We start from the raw sequence: 18,476 nt of genomic DNA, 5'->3' as shown, positions 1-18,476 counted from the left end.
AACCAAAATCTCCAATAGAGAAGACAGACAGAAAGCAACAATGGGGAAACCAAACTTTCAGCAGCTATTGAGAAACTCGAAGTTTGCTCAAGTACCTAAACCTCTCCAGGAAAACATTCTCAAAACTTCAAGGGTACCCACCCATTTAGTTATCAATACCCCTCCAGGTGATGTTGCAAGATCTGAATTTGGGATGAAAACCACATTGCCAAAACCCATCTCGGCTCAATATATTGCATTCAATAACATTGATAACAAAATCAGTATGCCTGATGTTGAATTTTCTCCAGGACCATATTTCAATAAGGTTAAATTTCAAGAACTTGGAATTCCAGTACATACCACTCATCAACGAGAAAGTCCATTATTTCCAGCTACCAAAAACAAATCACAACCTACAAATACTGGAGGAAGTATGGCAAATTGGTTGAATTTATCTGATGATTCATCAGTCAAAGAAGTGAAAATCATTTTAAAACAAAATCCAGTCATTTATAAAGATTTCAAAAATTGGTTACTTGAGAATCATCCAGTTGCATTACTTGAACAAGTTCCAGCAATTACTATGAATGAATATTTAAGGAAATTCTTACAAGAATCTCAAGGTGTTGTTAGAAAAAAAATCGGATTGACTGATTTCACTAAGGAAAAAGGAGGTCGTCCTTCTATTCACGGTACTGGTGGATTATCTTATAATCAAAAAGGTAGAATAACCAATACTCCCAATGGTCTTAAATATGACACTGTGGCTCCAGGTAGATTGGTCGGTAACAAAGAAGCTTCCATCGCCGGGTTTGTTGTATATGTTCACGATCATACTATTGGATTACAAAGAAATTATGCAAAAAATTATCCAGCAAAACATACTAGACAATTCGTTATGCCATTTAAGATCGAAGCAGCTGAACTTAATAGGGATGGTTCCGTCAAGCTCACGGCTGATGGTATAAGAACTGGTGAATGGATGCATAAAAAGTCAAGTCAACCAGTATTGGACGGTTCTGAAACTAGATCTACCAGTAGAATTAGAGGTGAAAATGATAGTTTACAAAGTTTATTAAATTTGATCCTTCCTACCAGTTAAGTAATCTTTTGATCTCTCTTGTATATACAATTTAAATAATACTACATTTATATTATACATCTTTCGTACAGTTCGACATGGGTCTATTCTATCTCTTCCCTATCTTGTTGGGAAATTTCCACGGAATCATCCGCTACAACTTTTGCTGATTCAATAACCTGTTCTGAATCAGGCTCCTTCTTAACCTCAACTGTATCTCCGATTTGTGCTTCACCATCCTCTTCGCCGTTGGGGATTTCGCCATTGTCCTTAACATCTACACCAGTAGGCTCTTCCGTTCCTTTGCCATCCACAGTAGTTTGGTTTTCATTTTCCTTACTTATAGGCTTTTCTGCTTCTCCACCAGTCAGGAGAGTTTCACGCTCCGAAGTCTTTTCCGTCGCTTCGACCCCGTCAGTCTTTTCCTCAACCTTGATCTTCTTCTTTCCTTCAGAAGTTTCCTTAACTTTTCTCTTCTTGGCCTGACTTGGAGCCTTCTCCGGTTGCACAGAAGGAATCCCCGTCATTTTCTTCTCCTCTTGATTCAACTGCACCCTAATATCTTCAGCAAGTTCCTCATCCAATTTCCCATCAAGTTGGTACCATAAATAAAACGACGGTATTCTAGTTCCGGATTTTAATATATGTTCCATCTTCTTCTGGACTTCTTCTAATGGTTTGACACTATTCGTGAAAATAGGTACAAATCGAGAAGGTATTCCTCTGATGGTGAATGAAAAGGGGGTGAATTTATATTCTGGTTCTGTTGGTGGTTCGAGCTTTTTGAGAGCTTTCGGTACTGGAGCGGCACGTCTTGGAGGCGCACGTCTTTTCTTACGGCCACCACGTCTGATTGGACCCCTTCTCTTCGCTGGTGCCTCCACTTCGGCTGCGTCTTGTTCAATATCAGCCGTATTGGTTTCTTCAGTTTTGATGCTTGTATCAGGTTCTTCTTCTTTGATGGTTGATTCGGATTCAGTAACGCTAGGCTGTTCTTGGTTCAGGTCGGCATCGCCTGCCTGCTTTTGGCTTTCCACGTTTTCGTTGTCCTTTGTTCCCTCTTCTGCAGTTCCAATTGACTGCTCCGCTTGCTTCTTCTCTTCTTCCTTTTTCCGTTCCTCTTCTTCTTCCAATCTCTTTATTCCATCTTCCTCAGCTTTCTTTTTATCCTCCTGCTCCTTAATTTTTCTATTATATTCAGCAAGTTTCGCTTCATACACATCAACTTCTTTCTGATTATGCAACCAAATGAAGCTAATCAAAATATCCCTATTATCTGAATTATCACCCTCTTCAGCATTCATCATAGTCTCAGGAGGCATCACTTCACAGATCGCATCTTTAGGTATCTGGAATCTCGTATTTGAATTCTCAACAAATTCAAATAGCAATGTCGCATTTAGCAAATATCTTTCTTGAAATGCAGTTAGCTTCTCATTTTTGGGGATTTGTGATTTAAGAACCTTGGGTTTCTTTTCCTTTGGTTTTTTCTCTTTTGGTGGTTTCTTTTCTTTAGGTTCCTTGGGAGGTTTCTTCTCTTTAGGAGGTTTCTTTTCCTTTGGGGGCTTTTTAGGAGTAGGTGTCTTCTTCGCAGTTGCGGCGGATGGAGATGGCGATGGAGATGAACCCGCGGTACCTGGGGCAGGACCCATTTCTCTGGCTCTTTGGATATATTTTTGGAATTTGGCAATTTCTTGAGCAGAAGCACCTCCACGAGCAACAGTTTTCATTAATTCATTCAACGATGGGTCTTCTAATGCAATTCGATTCAAATTGGCAATCATGATTCTGTTCTCAGCGGAACTCATGTCGTTTTTGGATGATTCGCTAGACAGTCCTTCTTTTGACTGCGAGGGTGTCGGGGCTGATTTAGAAGTTTTCTTCGGTTTCTTAGGACTCTTGGTTGGTGTTTTCTGTTCTTGGATTGTCTTTATTGAAGGGTCGATATTTCCATTATCGTCGTTCTCTGCTGAAGTTGTATCGTTATCGGCTTTCTTTGAATCTGCATCATCTTTATGAACTGTTTCTGGATACTTTTCTTCCTCATCCTTAGTATCTTGTGTGTGATCTTCCTTTGATGATTGCTCTTCTTCTTTACTTTTCTCACCTTCAGCATTTTCGCTTACAGCTTCCGTTTGGTTTTCATCCTTATCAGTTGAGACCTTAGTATTGCTTTCAGATTTCTCCTGGTGTTCGTTATTGCTATTGTCGTTAGTCTTCTCTTGCTCTTCCTTCTTAGTATCTTCACTCTTTTGTGTTTCAGATTCGTGTTCATTGTTTGTAGGTGCTTTACTTTTGTCCTCCGCTTGTTCAGAACCTTGAGATTGGACTGGTTTACCCTTCTTTTCATCCGAATCTTTATCTTCAGGTAGTTCCTCTATCTTATTCTGTCCACCAGAGTCCTTCTCTATCTCTTCAATCTTTTTATCCCCCTCCACTTCAACTTTTCCATCTCCCTCAATCTTCTTCTTCTCCTCCTCTTGCTCCTTCTTAAGCCTCTCCAATTCCTCCATCCTTCGCCTCTTTTCCTCCTTCTTAGTCATCGCCTTCTCAGGTCTACCATCTTTCGCAATAAATATCCGAACCTCCATCAGATGCGGTCCAAGTTCAATCCCAGCATCACATAACTTCACCATAATATCCCTCGCATTCACCTCATATCCCAACACCGACACTCGATTTATCAATGGATCTTCTTTTAAATGTTTTGGTAATGGACGATCCATCTCTGCCAATTTTCGGGCATATGAACTCTGTTTAACCCAATATAATTTAAACATGGGACAGATGTGGAGGTAGGTATATCGTGATTTGAGTAGGGATCTATAAAGTACTCCTGAGTCTTTTATTGTTAAGGGTTGAGTTAAGACATCCTCATATTTGCCAGTGGGTGGTGGGTTGTAAGAAACTGGAAGGCCATTTAGGATGTCGAAAGGACGGATTATTGTTTGGGAAAGTTCTTCTTGTTCTTTTTCTATTTGCTCTCGCCTCAGAGATGTGATTCTACGTCTTATTCTTGGAGGCATGGCATTGAATTCGTGAATTGTTGTTGTTATTACAAGAAGAAGAAGAAGAAGTAACAACAAGAAGAAATCGGAAATATTTTTTTGGATAAACTTGCGAAAAAAGACGCTACCAATTAATCTGAATAGAACCGCGAAGAAATGAAAAATTCGATTCTATCAACCTTCCGGAATTATTTGGACTTAAGAAAGTGCAGACTTACGGGCTTCTGAATTACTCAGACGTCACAAGGAGGAATATCTCTCTCTTATATAGGTTTTATAGAGTACAGATTAGAACAACGATAGTCGACTCTACGAAATATAGAGAATAACATCAATAATGATACCCACAAAAATGCATTTATTCTAATTCTATTCATCCTACTAAACTCGTCCCTCTCTGGGCCCCTTTCCTCAGCCTACAAATTCTCCTCAAGAACCTCAAGACCCTGATTAAACAACTTAATCATATTTTCCAACTCATTCACCAATTTCTGATTACTTCTCGACCCATCAATGAAAAACTCCCCATTAATCTGCGGAATAGTTGGAAATTTCCCCACATTACTCAGCCCAGCAGCAGCACCTGTAGTTGTTGTTCCTCCAGATCCAGCCGATGATGTACTTCCCGGGGTTGAAACGTTCGTGATTGAATTTACACGGGGTAGGAATAAGTTTGGACCTAGTGGATTGGTGAGCATGCTCGTCGGAGTCGTCTGTGAATGTCCAGCACCACCACTTCCACCAGCACCTCCGCTACCCGAGGCCGTAGTAGTTGTTGTCGCTGTTTGTGCATGTGGTTGTTTCTTTTGTTGTTGTGCCAGTAGACTATTCTGATGAGGTCTCCCTAATTTCGCCTTCTCATTATTCATATCCTCCCTATCTCCCTCTTCAACCAAACTGGTCAAAGTTGGCATAATTTCCTTTTCAGTGACTGGAGTCATTGAGATTGGCATAGTTGCAGCCTGAGCGGGGTTGATTCCGAATTGGTTGACATTTTCATTATCTCCTGCTTGTTCATTGGTTAAGGCTGCCAATGATTGGATTGTGTTTGATGGAGTTGGCATTTGAATATGGAACCCGGGTCTATTTCGTTTTGGCTTGGAAGTAGTTGCTGTATTCTGTTGTGTAGTGGTTGTGCTGGTGGTGGTGGTGGTTGAGCTTATCGGAATATTAGGCATTGATTGTTGGGACAATAATGGTGGCGCTTGTTGTGGCGGGATTGCCGCTTGTTGTTGCTGTTGCTGTTGTTGTCCTTCTTGTTTAGAAGGTTCATTATTTGTCCCAAGTTTGAAATTTATTGGTTGTAAAAGTGGATTCAAATTAGATTGTAATGGTTTCATCTTTGAAGGAGAATTTGATTTAGTAGTTAAATTATTTGAATTCAAGAGTCCAGTTGAAGATGGTGGTAATGGTTTTGGAGATGGCGTTCTGAAACTAGTTGGAGCTGTATATGGAGGAGTATGTGCCCCTGCTTGTGCTAATGATTGTAATGAAGATGCTGTGCTTGCAAGTGTATTTGAAATTGTTTTCTTTCTTGGTCTGGTTTCATTAGGTGATGTATTTGTAGATGACGTATAACGAGATTCCAAACTTGCGGATGCTGATTGAGAATGATATAACACCGGAGGTTTATTCAATGGAGGTGCTTGTGTTGGATGCGGGGTTGTTGTAGTTGGGAAATTTGAAAGATCATCCATATCGGGGATTTCAATTGTTGGAGATTCCATTCTTGTATTTATGGATGCATTTGGAGGTGCAGGTAAATCTGTAGCATCAGCATAATCATTCTCATCTTCAAATAACAGTTGTAATGATTTTGGGATTTCTGTTTTACCGAAAGTTGTACTTAATGTTGCTATTGAATTTTGATGCTGATAATTACTTAATGCAAGAGTACTTTGATTTCTAGTAACACTTGTTGATTCTTCTTTTAAAGTTGGTAACGTATGATATTCACCACCTTGACTATCAAAAGTAAAATTATAATTATCTTCAGCCGATACATGATCAAGATCAATATTATTTTCAATAATATATTCTCTACTACTCAAAGAATCAAAATCCCATTTCACTTGTATTTGATGATTATGTTTATTATCATACTCATCCATAATAGCATGATGATCAGCTTGTTCTTGTTCCACGATTTCAGGGTCTTCATCATCATCCAAATTTATAAATACTGAATCTCGAGCAGAATTTCTATCTCTCCATAATAAATATCGGGATACAACTTCTTTTAATAACAGTTTTGGATGAGTTTTATACATTTTCACTAATTTACATTTAAATAAATCATCAGCCGAAGGTCTTTCTTCAGGATTTTCATCTAAACATAATGCAATACATTCTTTTAATTGTATTGAAAATTCTCTACCTTCTAATCTTGGAGGTGTCAGTTTTGAAATTAATTGCATTGCCCACAGAGCATCTTTATCACAATATGGAGGATTCCCGGTGGCTATTTCATATATAGTGATCCCTAATGACCAAATATCTGCTTTACTATCATAAGCTTCACCAGTTCTAATAACTTCAGGTGCCATCCAATAAGGAGTACCTGCCATTGTTGTTCTTTTTGAATTTACTGACATTTTGGTTGCTACTCCAAAATCACATAATTGAACATTACCTTCTTTTGTGATTAATACATTAGCAGCTTTTAAATCTCGATGAATAACACCCATTTTATGTACACCACTTAAAGCTATTAATAATTCTCTTACAATAACAGCAATATATTTTTCTTCCAAAGTTCCTGCTTTTAATAAAGTACGTAATGAACCACCAGCACAATAATCCATTATAATCCATAATTTTGTATCATGTAATATGGAACCATAATAATGAGTTACATTAGGGACATTTTTTAATTCTGATAAGAATTGTATTTCTTGTTGAACATCAATAACCTCATCTTCTTCAGTATCTAAATTAAGTACTTTAATGGCAACAATTTGTTTTGTTTGTTTATTATAACCTTTATAAACAACACCAAATTTACCTCTTCCTATAACTTCTGTTCGTTTATATAATGTCGTTGCTGTGTTCATATTGGAAACTACTCTGACTATTTTGAATCAAAATAAAATAATGATTCTTTTAGTACTGTTTGATTGTCAGTTGATTTACATGTAACTCTTTAAATTTGTTGATTCTGAATTTTTTCGGTTTCTTTTGATCTTCTTTCCTCCCGCAATATTTTATTTTTTATTTTTTATTTTAATAAACTCCACTAAATTGATTTAGATATTGATTTAGTAACTATGTATGTAAATATATGTACAAACAAGCAAGTAGAATCCTTTAGAAGTTTACTAAACAATTACTACCAGATAGAATGAATTACAATGAGAGAAATCTTAATCAAAAATTTGTATAGTGACAAACTCTCTCAGTCTCTGCTTCTCTCAACTTATACCGAACAAACAAAACATGTCTATTAAAAAATACAAACAATACAAACAATACAAACTATTATAGATTTCCAACCAGTTTTAATAATTCAGTCTGTTCAAATGTCATTGACCTACTTCTTCTTCTTCCACCACTTCTATCATCCTCTATTATTACTACACCACTATCCTCCTGTCCTGTCAACGGTGATTCTTCTCTCTCCTCATTATGTCCACTAGTCAATGTATTTGAATTAGTCTCATTTGATCCAATACTACAATAATGTTTAACCATACTATGTATTGAATCATCAGATGATGCAGATTCAGTAAGTAATCCTGTATTCTCATCTATAATATTTTTAGGGTTAACAATATAGCTTCCCTTTCTTGATGGTGACATCATATTATAAGGGAATTTCAAAAACATCAAATTCTCATCAATTGGAATATCAGCTTGTTCTTCATGTTCTTCTTGTTGTTCTTGTTGGAGTTGTTGTTGTTCACATTCACTTGTAAATGCACTATCCCAACTCAAGATAACAACCCCACATAATACACCAAATAATCCAAATAAAATCCATAAAAATTGTATAATAGTCATTCTATGACTACTTAATAAAGAATTGAAAATTAAATCATTAATCAAATTAATCAAATTATAAACCAAAAAACATAATGGATATAATATACCAGTTGATATTTCTGCTAATCCTAAATTAAATGCCGTTAATTGTAATCCAACAATTAACAACATTGTAATTAATAAAACATATGGTAATGCATTTTTAATTGGCAATAAATGATGTTTATCATTTAACAAACTTTCTATTATAACATCAATTATTGATTTGGCAAATAAAAATGTATGGGCTGTTAATGCTCCACTAATTAATCCATAATTTATTCCCTTTAAAAATTGATATTTATTAACAAAGACAACAACATCCCTCTTTAGTATTGATTGTTGTTGTTGAGTTGATTGTATCCTTTTGTTAAGATAATATTTATTAATTAGTAATAAAACAATCATTCCAACAAACGTCCCAATAAACCAAATTAAAAATGATTTTTGAGATAACCTTATAACGATATTATAAAATCGTTCATCAACAGTTGGTGGAGGTATTGGTTCAGGTAATGAAGGTATATTTCCATTATACGCAATTATAAATGCACCAATAGATATAATTATCGTTCCAATCCATAATTTCCTGGCAAAATATTCTCCTGGTAATAATAAACAACTTAATATTGAATTAAAGATTAATCCAATACTTTGTAATGGTGATAATATGATTAATGGTAATGTTGTAATTTGAATTATTGATCCTAATATATTAGCAATTATAAATAGCAAGAAACCAAATAACCACATATTTCTTTTATATTTTTGATGATGATATTGATAAGATTGTCGATGAGTATGAAGTTGGCCATGGGTTGTACTTGGTATTAAATGTAATAAATGTGATTTTCTTTGTAGTGTAATACCTAAGGATTGTATTCCTGATGATACAACTGCAACTGAACATCCTAGCACTATAGAAGAAGCTGATGTAAGTGGCATGTTGGACGGTTGATGTGTGAATTATAAAGGGGTAGTGATTGATAAGGAATTTAGTGCGAGGCTTGCTCTTTTTGGAGGGGATAAGTATACTATTGATAAGTTTAAGTGGAAGTGGTATTTGGAAGTGAAGTGTTTAAAATATTCAAATAATTATCATATAAATAGATTTAAAGCAATAAGAATAGGTAATAAGTAAAGAAATGGTTGATCTGTCAATAATAATTATAAAATAGGAAATTGTACGTGTAAATGTTTCAGAATTTATTTTAAAAGGAAGAAATCATTCTTTTTTTTTTGTTGCTTGTTGCTTATGTTACTGTTCAATTGTTGTTGGGCTTTTACTATTTTTATCTTCTTTGAACTTCAGCCGCCTGAAAATCTATTTACGATTCACTTTACTGTCTAATTTTATAATTGTAACGTTGTATTACACTCTACATCCAGTAACACCCATTTACCCTAATAGATACATCCTTGTAATATTAGACGTAGCACTACCACTAGCACTCGATCAGATTAGAATCGTTAACAATACTCACAGTACAGGGCGCAATACCGAGAACAAAGGAAACGGGATTTCCTTCATATATTTCCTAATTGGGACACCGAACAATAAACATCTCGACGCGATTCAAAATAATTTCAAAAATGAACAACCCTCCTTTCACTTACAAATTCTCTTTCTATACAAATAACTACATAAGATGGAAGACAAGATGTTAGAAATCATAGATCATTTAGATTCAAATGATATAACTGAAATATCAACGGGATTAGAATTATTAGATGTTTTATTACGTTCTTTATTACCATATATTAAAACGTATTCAAAATTAAAATCCAAGAGAACATCATTACAACCTCAAAGAATACCACAAGAATTGAATACATTTATAGAATTACAAGATAATTTCCAATATAATATAACTGAACATTTATTAAATATATATAAATTAAACCCAATAGAAGTTAATTATGATACTTTCTTAATAACAAATCGATTACTTCAAGGATTATTATTAATTCATTCAAATTCTCGACAATTATTTCATAGACAAAGAAATATGAAATTAATCCTTGATTTATTATTAATTAGTGAAGATATAAATATTGAATTAACTATATCAATAATTACAACTTTAATTCATATTTTATTAAAAGATTTTATTAATTATAGAATATTTGAAAATTTAAATGGTTGTTCAATATTAATTAAGAAATTTAAATTAACTTCATTTGATAATTTAAAGAAGAACCAAACGGTTAATACTACATCAATATCTATTGATCAAAAGAATTTGAATTTTAAAATTATTGAATTCTTAATGTTTTATTTAACTGATGAAAATGTTCCTGGTAATGATAATTCAACAAATATTAAATCAATTAAAGATAAATCAAATTATTTTAAACAAGATTTCCCCGAGATTGATGATTTAATTCAAAGTTTAAATGAATTAAAAGATCTATAGACTATTTATCTATATTAAATTCAATATTGAAATTTTTGGAAAATTTTGATTTTGCCTTATCAATAGTTTCTTGAGAATATGCATGTTTAACAAGTGACTTATTGGCAATATTAGTAGCATTATCCACCGGATTCAACATTGATCTCACAGAATATACTGATTGTCCCGTTATATTACTATCTTGATGTGGTTGTATCAATGAAGTTGGTTTAACACTAGTGGCCAATTTCCCTTTATATACTGAATAATCATTTAATTTAGTATATTTAGGAATTTGTTTATATGGAACTTTATTAATCAAATCATATCTTCTTTGTTTCAAAGTTAATTCAGCCGTTTCATCAACCCGATCGATTCCCACACTCAGGGTATTATTATTATTATTATCTTTAGGCTCGATATCCAATGCTTTTAATCCAATTAATTTCCGTTGTTTTTCACTCAAGGGAAGATCATAACATTGATCTTGTCCCTTTAGGACCTTAATCAATGGCCAGATTATATTGATTATAAACACCAACATGATTAAATTACTTATAACAAATAAATATAAATTAATATCATCCGATGAGAAATAAGTTTCATATTTTGGATTATTCTTTAAATAAATATAATACGGTTGAGATTTAAGTTTTAAATCATATAAATAAATCACCTTCTTTAGCAATGATTTAAATAATATAAATGTAATTAAATAAATCAAATTCTTTAATAATTTCTTCACTTCATATTCTTGATCAATTTGTCTATTCAATGCTTGTTTCATTACCGGATTCATCCAATCTCCCGATGGATTCACATAATCTCCATTCTCTTCAAATACATTCTCATCATCTTGTTCATCTCGGATACTCTGTAATATCGTCTCAGTTGTGAACTTTGGCGCCTGTTGTCCAAACATAATTGGAATCTTATTCTTCTTCGTCTTCTGTTGTTGCTGTTGTTGTTGGTTGTTGCCTAGATATACATTAGGTGGTAAGAAATTTTTAATACCATAAGAAGTATCCTCAACATTCGCAGATGGCGGTCTATAATACATTGGTCTGGGTATATTTCCATTCTCAATTGACGATTCCTTATCTTTAAGACTCTTTCCCTTCATCGCAAGTTTAGTTTGTAGAATTCTAAATGATGCGTTTTGTAAAGTTTCTTCATTCCTCTCCAGTATTGACTCTGGGATTGGAATAGTGGTATTTGGAGATTGATAGATATTATCTCTCGGTATGGTTCCAGTAGCAGTACTGGTAGTGTGATTACCTATTTTGAAATCAATATTTGCACTTGAATTAATTGGTAATTTTTGTAATGAATTTCGATATTGAATATTTGTTGATGGTGAATCACAATATGGGAATGTAGTATCATGTCTTATATAATTGTTTGCATCTTCATAGATGCTATCATCATGATCTGTAATCATTGTTGTTATTGTATTGCTAGTGATTGACTGTTTTGTTGTTGTTATGTAATGAATGGATTGAATTGAATGATCTGTGATGATGATGTTTTGGAAAAATGAGAAAGTTGTTAGAGAATGAGAGAAAAATGGCAGCCAAAATCACAAGTATAAATTTTGGCAACAATTTTCTTTAGTTTTTACAACAATTTCTTTATTTCTTTCTTTCTTTCTTTCTTTCTTACCAAAGGGATCTTATTATCATAAAAATCAAAGAGAAAGTTTACACCTTTGGATAAAAACTCTTGTTTCTCAGCGCTTTGATATGCTAATAAGTTCGTTTGATTATTTAATTTGTACTTGAATAACTAAACAACCAAGATTTCTGAACCGAGAAACAAGGGTTTTGGTTCAAAGGTAGTAAGTTGCTAGGCTCCACCGCACGGACAAGGGTACACTCCGACCATGCGAGTGGTCTCTACTGGGAAATATTAGAGTTCTTGGAAGCAATTGTTACAGTCAAGTATTCAGTAACAGTTCCTAGCCCTACACCATTCTGAGCGGTTACCCGGAACACAAACATCCTTCTCTCTATTTTTCTTATTTAATTTTTCAATGAATTTTTGAAAAATTTGTAGACGTATTTCATCTTTCTTCTTTCTTTAACAACAACCACAATAGATAATTACCTTTATTAACCAAAATCTATTAGTTTTAGATTAGTATGTTTCAATAAATAAATTCAAAGAAGGAACCCAAATTTATAATGATGATCAAAATGTTTACAGACCTGTACTGAGTTATTCTCATTAGAGAATAATCCTGAAGGATAACAACATGCCTCTTCTGACATTTAAATATTTGGATTATAAGATAGACAGAAGTTTTAAAGGATCTTTGTACTAACATTTAAATTAAGAATTGTCTAGTTTAGTTTATAACAATGTATAGATTTTAATAAATGTAATTGTTTAATTTGATATAATTTCAAAAAAGCGTAGATATTTGTAGAGTTTTATTCATATGAATTGATAGTGGTAGATGTTCATAGAGTTCAATGCTGCGTAAGAAATCGGTTGAATCGTGTTTTACTCTAGTAAAAAGATTATCTTGTACCAATATAGTCCTATTCATTTTCTATAGAAGCATAGTTTTACCAAAATCGTTTATATTAAACTATAAAGAAAATAAAATACAAGGTTAAGATCAATCTTCATATTCTTTAAATTACGAAGTTATTTTTGTTTATTAAAAGATAAAGATGCCAAAAGTAATGGAAATAAATATATCACTTATAAATTCATTTATTTCTTAGCAGTTAATCTTCTTAAGTAGAAAGCTAATTCTTCACCTTCTAAGATGTAACCATCACATCTACCAGATTGACCTGGTCTAGAAGAGATAACAGCATATAATCTACCAGCACCGAATTGAGAGTCAACGGCAGATTCAATAGTAGCAGCACCGGCTCTGGCAGCTAATTTTCTTTCAACCTTTCTAGATCTCTTGACTTCTTCAACTTCACCTTGAGCCTTCTTCTTACCTAAAGTGGCACCGTAATGGTTTTCATACCATTGTCTGAATGGAGTGGCATCAATTTGAACAACAGCAGACTTGGTTAAAGTATTAGTTCTAACTAATTCATTGTTAGATGGATGGTAAACGACACCAGAAATTCTGGTCTTTCTGGAAACACCTTCAGAAGCCCAAGAAAAGTTACCGGTTTCAATTCTTAAAGCTCTGAATTTTTGGTTACCACCTCTGGTTCTGACAGAGTGGATTCTCTTTGGACCAATCTTGGTGTTGGCGGATTGTCTACCTAATTCGAACTTTCTCTTCTTTCTGAATTGGGCTCTCTTGGCACCAGTTGCAGCTCTCTTGTGACGTGAATCTCTAGAAATACCCATTTTTTAACCTAGATGAAATATGTTAGTATATCATTCATTTGTCATAACTCAGGCAGGAAATTAGGTTGATATAAATCATATGGAACATTGATATACAGCAAGCTTCCTCGATGTGAAAAATTATATGATCAACTATGCATGATCGTTAAACGTAGTCCACATCTTGTAAATCTCGATAATTCAAAACTCGATAGTTATATGTAGTTGATTTGTAGTAGTTCGTAGTAGATATATCTTTCATAGTTGTCTAAAATTTTTATTCAATATTGGTAATGAAACTTTCTTTCATGATAGTGATGATATCCTTTTCCATAATGATATTCCAATAGACATAATCTTTACACACTCTCTTATATGATGTATATAGTTCTCCTCTCTATGATTCCTCTAATTATCCTTTCCAACTAGGTATTTACACATACACTTTAGACTATCACTGTTAATTAAAGCAAGTTAAATGAAAAATGTATTTTCCAAAAGAAAATTTTTTTATTTGTTAGTCTGTTTTCGCAGTCCTCCTACTCGCACCTAACTGGAAAACTATTTTGGTTAGAGAGTGACAAAACTGAAATTTTTTACGTGCATTTACCAAATTCTCAATGTTTGTTACTATGGAGTTTTGTTAACTATGGGACACCAGAAAAAATCCTTAAGTATGACGCTCATACTTAATATAGTGCGAGTACCCAAAAGAAAAATCAAAATTCTGTCCTGTATAGTGATTCGTAACACGTGCAGTCAACAAAATTAGGGATGCAGCCCTAACTCATGTGACTTTCTTGAATTTCTTTTTTTTGATGAGCTGGAGATTAATAATCTCGTGAATCATTTCTCGAAATAATTTCTGTTATCGTTTGTTGTTGTTTTGTATAAACTATAGAATCCTTAGACAACTTTTCAGTTCTTATCAACATCTTTGGTAATACATTTATATAAACCATAACTATGGAAGTCGTATATGATGAAATAGAAATTGAAGATTTCACATTTGATCCAGTCACACAATTATTCCAATATCCATGTCCATGTGGAGATAGATTTGCAGTTACATTGGATGATTTGAAAGACGGTGAAGATATTGCAGTGTGTCCTTCTTGTTCACTTATGGTTAGGGTTATTTTTGAACCTGAAGATTTAGATGAGTTTTGTTCATAAGCGAACCCTCCATTGAAAATCCAAAATAATGACCATACGACCACCACGAAAGTAATGAAAGACGGTTTTGCTTATGATTAAAAATGAATAGAAGAAATAGGTTTGATGCAATCAAACGAGATAGCTCAAATAACTGATTCGGTCGATCCCAAGGACCGTACTAGAACAATAATTAGATACAATCCATGATCCAAAGCTATCATCGGCTGAATCAGAGCATAGAAATGACTCCTGCATCCCAGTGAATGCATTCACTGAGGGAACTTGCTACTTTTAAGCAATTCTGGGAACGGTTTATTAGTAAGAAGCTGGCAATAAGTTTTCTTTCGGAAACCCAAATCTCTATATCTAGATAGCTACCTAATCTAAATGCTTTTTTTTGGATGAACCGCGGCACTTCCCCAAAAAATTAAATAATTTTTAATGCAAACAAAAAATCTAAGAAATTTAAAACGAAATTTACACCAAAATTTGTAAATCTATCAAGTTTTATAAATTCTATACCCATTTAAACCCAAAAATTGCAAAAAATAAAACAATATCGACAACTGCAGGACTCGAACCTGCGCGGGCAAAGCCCAAAAGATTTCTAATCTTTCTCCTTAACCACTCGGACAAGTTGCCTTGATGTTGAACGTGTTCAGGAATTTTTGTATACGTCACGTGACTAAAGAAGAATTTATCACGTGCCCGATAAATTTTATGCCTTATCTATAACTTTTTCCGACATTATACCCGCATGATTGTGCATTGAAATGATCTGAAAAGTCTACAAAAGTCAATTCCCAAACCTCCTGCAATTGCTCGTTATCTTGAGATTGTTTAGAAGAACCTCCTGGAAATGAATCATTCCGTGAATGTTTTAATTCATGTCTATGTACAAAAAGACAGATGTTAGGGGTGGGCCAAACCAGGAAAGCCGAGTATAGATACTCTCTCCGTCATCTTTAGTTATCAGTTCTTGCTAGAGTCTGTATGGAGAATAATATATTTAGGAACATTCAATAAAGTTCCCAAGTTTCTTCCGAGCAGTGTTAGCCGTTTGGAATTTGCCACCTATCACGATTGACCCTTGAATTGCACCACAAGATGTCTGTTTTTGCCGATTCACCTATTATTCGACCAGCGCTTTATTGATATACCTAATACAAGTTAGGCGAACAATATTAGAGTTTGCAGCCTTAATTGATCTCCTCTAATGATTTATAAACTCAGAATTATTTTCCACAACCCCTAAAAGCCGCCTAAGTACATATACCAATAAAAGACAATTTTTCAATCTCTGTATTGAGCTCACTTATTCCTTGGCGTGATTAAGCTTGTAACGATGTTAATTTGAAATGTCAGATAGGAGTTTGCTCCGCTCCACATCGAGATCATGTATTATGAAGTGATCAGCTTCAGGGAAGGTCAATTAAGGAAATTTATTTCCGCCAGATAACGAAGTCGAGGGGGGGCTGAGGTAAGTCCGTTATTGACGATACAATTTAGGAATTTGACGAGATTTGAAAAGTTTGATTTGGCCTTGGCCACGAAAGATTGAACGATGCATGTGCTATTATCCCCAAGAAATTGCGTTTGCATACCAACGACAGAAAAAAATTCTGATAATTCCGAGAATTCAAAGTAGGAGCGAATCATCAACGGCTTCTAACGATAAAACTGCAAACGGTTATACTTGCAAAGAAAGACCATTCTACCGAACGGCATAAGTCAGAATAGTGTCGTGTAATTTCAATTTTGTGACAGTAGTTCGGTTCCACACGACAATAAGTGGCCAACGTATTCATTAAATCGGCTTTGTAGAACCGGACACCAACAATGGCGTTTTTGTTCGACTTAACCCCACCTGTCCCGCATTCTGCAGGACAATAATTTAAGATTATTTTTTTGTCGATTTAAAAAAAAATTTGGAAATAAAATTCCGATTAGATCCCCCCTTTGTTCATCAAGAACATATTACATAAAAAATAATATATTGTCAAAGACAACAGACAGACATTTCTTTCTTGTTGAAGACTTTTACGAATGGCAAAAAGAACGCTGTTGAAAAAGAAGAAATGCAACACAATGGCCAAGAGAGTTTGCCAAGGCGGGAAGATAATTTGTCCATCAAGAAAAGAGAAGAGACCCTATTGCTGAGAGTGATCCCCTCCTTAATTAAGTTGATATTTATGTGAGTTCAAGTGTGGGACATGCCCCGGAAGATTTTGTGATACTTTTTTATTTTGGCGGAGACAATCAAAATAAACGAATCCTTCCTTGACCTTCCTGTTGGACGTTTTCTTGTTTCCCCAGTTTTTTTTTATCTTTCTTCCACGGGATATTTTCTAGAACAAGCTTTTCTTTGAGAGGTTGGTACAAAAACCCTTATTAGGCTAATATTCGACCGAGTACAACAAACGGAATCATACTGGTCAATTCGTTCAAAGGTTCCGTTCTGAAATCACTTGAAGATTGAAAAGTTTAGAACGTGAACGTGTCTATGTTGAAAAATATGTCAAGAATCCCGGGCGAGAACAAAAAGGCACACATCCTAAAAATAGAGTCTTCCTGCATATCGTTTTCTCGACGTGGAGCAACTTTTCAATTCATTGCGAAATGTGTATTTTCATTGGTGTTACACACTCTGCCACCCAAAAGCTGTTATCAGCAAAGGGCTTTACAAACTATGTTTAAAGTATCCACAACGGAACTATTTCGAAATATACCCCACTAACTGCAAGATAAACGTTTGGGAAAATTTCAAGTCTAGAAAGAGATAGATTCACGACGGAAAATTGCAAAGAATACGGATTTCTTTTTTATTTTTAGATCGTTGGCTCAAAACACAACGGCTTTTCCCATTGATAGGCTTTCTTTTCCCCCAATTTCTCTTGAAGCTCCGCCGTCTTTCGAGAAGAGGAGAGGCATTTCAATATATAAAAGCAAGGTGATTCCAGGTCTTTGGAAAGCACCAGTCGCTTCCCAAATGACATCATAAAAACGGCTCTTCGAAAGTTGGATCCAGAATCGATTGGCAAATTTCGTAAGAAATTAAATACTGGGGTTTGTAGTTGGCTTACTTGCATTTAGACCATTGTGCACTAGCGCGTTGAATTAACAATAGCTGTGGGATATTTTTTTTATTTGTGTGTGTGGGTCTTCCCTATTATCGAGGCAATTGTTTGCAAGCACCAACTTCTCTTGGGTTGATAGTATCCCGTTAACCTACCAGTAGAAACAAAACCAACCATGACTGATTGAACGAAGAGGCTATCCCGGATAATTTGGAGGGGTAGACAACGGTTCTATCGAGAGATATTTTTCAATAGAATCAACCAACAATCTTCGCTATGACCTGGATCTATGCATGGGCGGCTAAAATTTTTTAAATGAAACAGTTAGCTGTCATACATGTAACTCAAAAATTCTTTTCCACAAACTCCTCCTTTCTTTCTCGTTAAAATTGTGAAGAAATTAATTTGAAACGACAATTCCCACTGATTCAAAAATCATACACAATTTCAC

The 18,476-nt window shown here is 34.4% G+C and overlaps 8 protein-coding genes across 8 annotated transcripts; 3 read left to right on the top strand and 5 right to left on the bottom strand. All coding sequences in view use genetic code 12, as the record gives it.

The window, feature by feature from the left end:
- Positions 1–40: 40 nt before the first annotated feature.
- J8A68_000514 (mitochondrial 37S ribosomal protein bS1m) lies at positions 41–1,084 on the top strand (the record flags this gene model as incomplete). Its single annotated transcript, XM_049409197.1, has 1 exon — positions 41–1,084. The coding sequence occupies one exon, from the start codon at positions 41–43 to the stop codon at positions 1,082–1,084; it is 1,044 nt and encodes a 347-aa protein (XP_049266123.1).
- Positions 1,085–1,167: 83 nt separating this feature from the next.
- Positions 1,168–3,843, bottom strand: J8A68_000513 (uncharacterized protein; the record flags this gene model as incomplete). The annotated part of the gene is made up of 1 exon (XM_049409186.1): positions 1,168–3,843. The coding sequence occupies one exon, from the start codon at positions 3,841–3,843 to the stop codon at positions 1,168–1,170; it is 2,676 nt and encodes an 891-aa protein (XP_049266122.1).
- Positions 3,844–4,487: 644 nt separating this feature from the next.
- Positions 4,488–7,124, bottom strand: KIC1 (putative serine/threonine protein kinase; the record flags this gene model as incomplete). The annotated part of the gene is made up of 1 exon (XM_049409175.1): positions 4,488–7,124. The coding sequence occupies one exon, from the start codon at positions 7,122–7,124 to the stop codon at positions 4,488–4,490; it is 2,637 nt and encodes an 878-aa protein (XP_049266121.1).
- A 424-nt stretch (positions 7,125–7,548) lies between these two features.
- J8A68_000511 (uncharacterized protein) lies at positions 7,549–9,036 on the bottom strand (the record flags this gene model as incomplete). Its single annotated transcript, XM_049409165.1, has 1 exon — positions 7,549–9,036. The coding sequence occupies one exon, from the start codon at positions 9,034–9,036 to the stop codon at positions 7,549–7,551; it is 1,488 nt and encodes a 495-aa protein (XP_049266120.1).
- Positions 9,037–9,740: 704 nt separating this feature from the next.
- On the top strand, positions 9,741–10,508 carry J8A68_000510 (uncharacterized protein; the record flags this gene model as incomplete). Its single annotated transcript, XM_049409154.1, has 1 exon — positions 9,741–10,508. One exon carries the CDS (start codon positions 9,741–9,743, stop codon positions 10,506–10,508), a length of 768 nt encoding a protein of 255 aa, XP_049266119.1.
- Position 10,509: 1 nt separating this feature from the next.
- On the bottom strand, positions 10,510–11,928 carry J8A68_000509 (uncharacterized protein; the record flags this gene model as incomplete). The annotated part of the gene is made up of 1 exon (XM_049409143.1): positions 10,510–11,928. One exon carries the CDS (start codon positions 11,926–11,928, stop codon positions 10,510–10,512), a length of 1,419 nt encoding a protein of 472 aa, XP_049266118.1.
- A 1,280-nt stretch (positions 11,929–13,208) lies between these two features.
- On the bottom strand, positions 13,209–13,811 carry RPS8A (40S ribosomal protein eS8; the record flags this gene model as incomplete). Its single annotated transcript, XM_049409132.1, has 1 exon — positions 13,209–13,811. The coding sequence occupies one exon, from the start codon at positions 13,809–13,811 to the stop codon at positions 13,209–13,211; it is 603 nt and encodes a 200-aa protein (XP_049266117.1).
- Positions 13,812–14,756: 945 nt separating this feature from the next.
- On the top strand, positions 14,757–14,966 carry KTI11 (Kti11p; the record flags this gene model as incomplete). The annotated part of the gene is made up of 1 exon (XM_049409121.1): positions 14,757–14,966. One exon carries the CDS (start codon positions 14,757–14,759, stop codon positions 14,964–14,966), a length of 210 nt encoding a protein of 69 aa, XP_049266116.1.
- Positions 14,967–18,476: the final 3,510 nt, after the last annotated feature.

This window comes from Hemisphaericaspora subhashii (assembly GCF_019202705.1).
Source record: "Hemisphaericaspora subhashii strain CBS 10753 chromosome Unknown scaffold7, whole genome shotgun sequence".
NCBI lineage: Eukaryota > Fungi > Ascomycota > Pichiomycetes > Serinales > Debaryomycetaceae > Hemisphaericaspora > Hemisphaericaspora subhashii.
The sequence above is the reverse complement of the archived record's forward strand: the minus strand, read 5'-3'. Positions and strand labels throughout refer to the sequence as shown.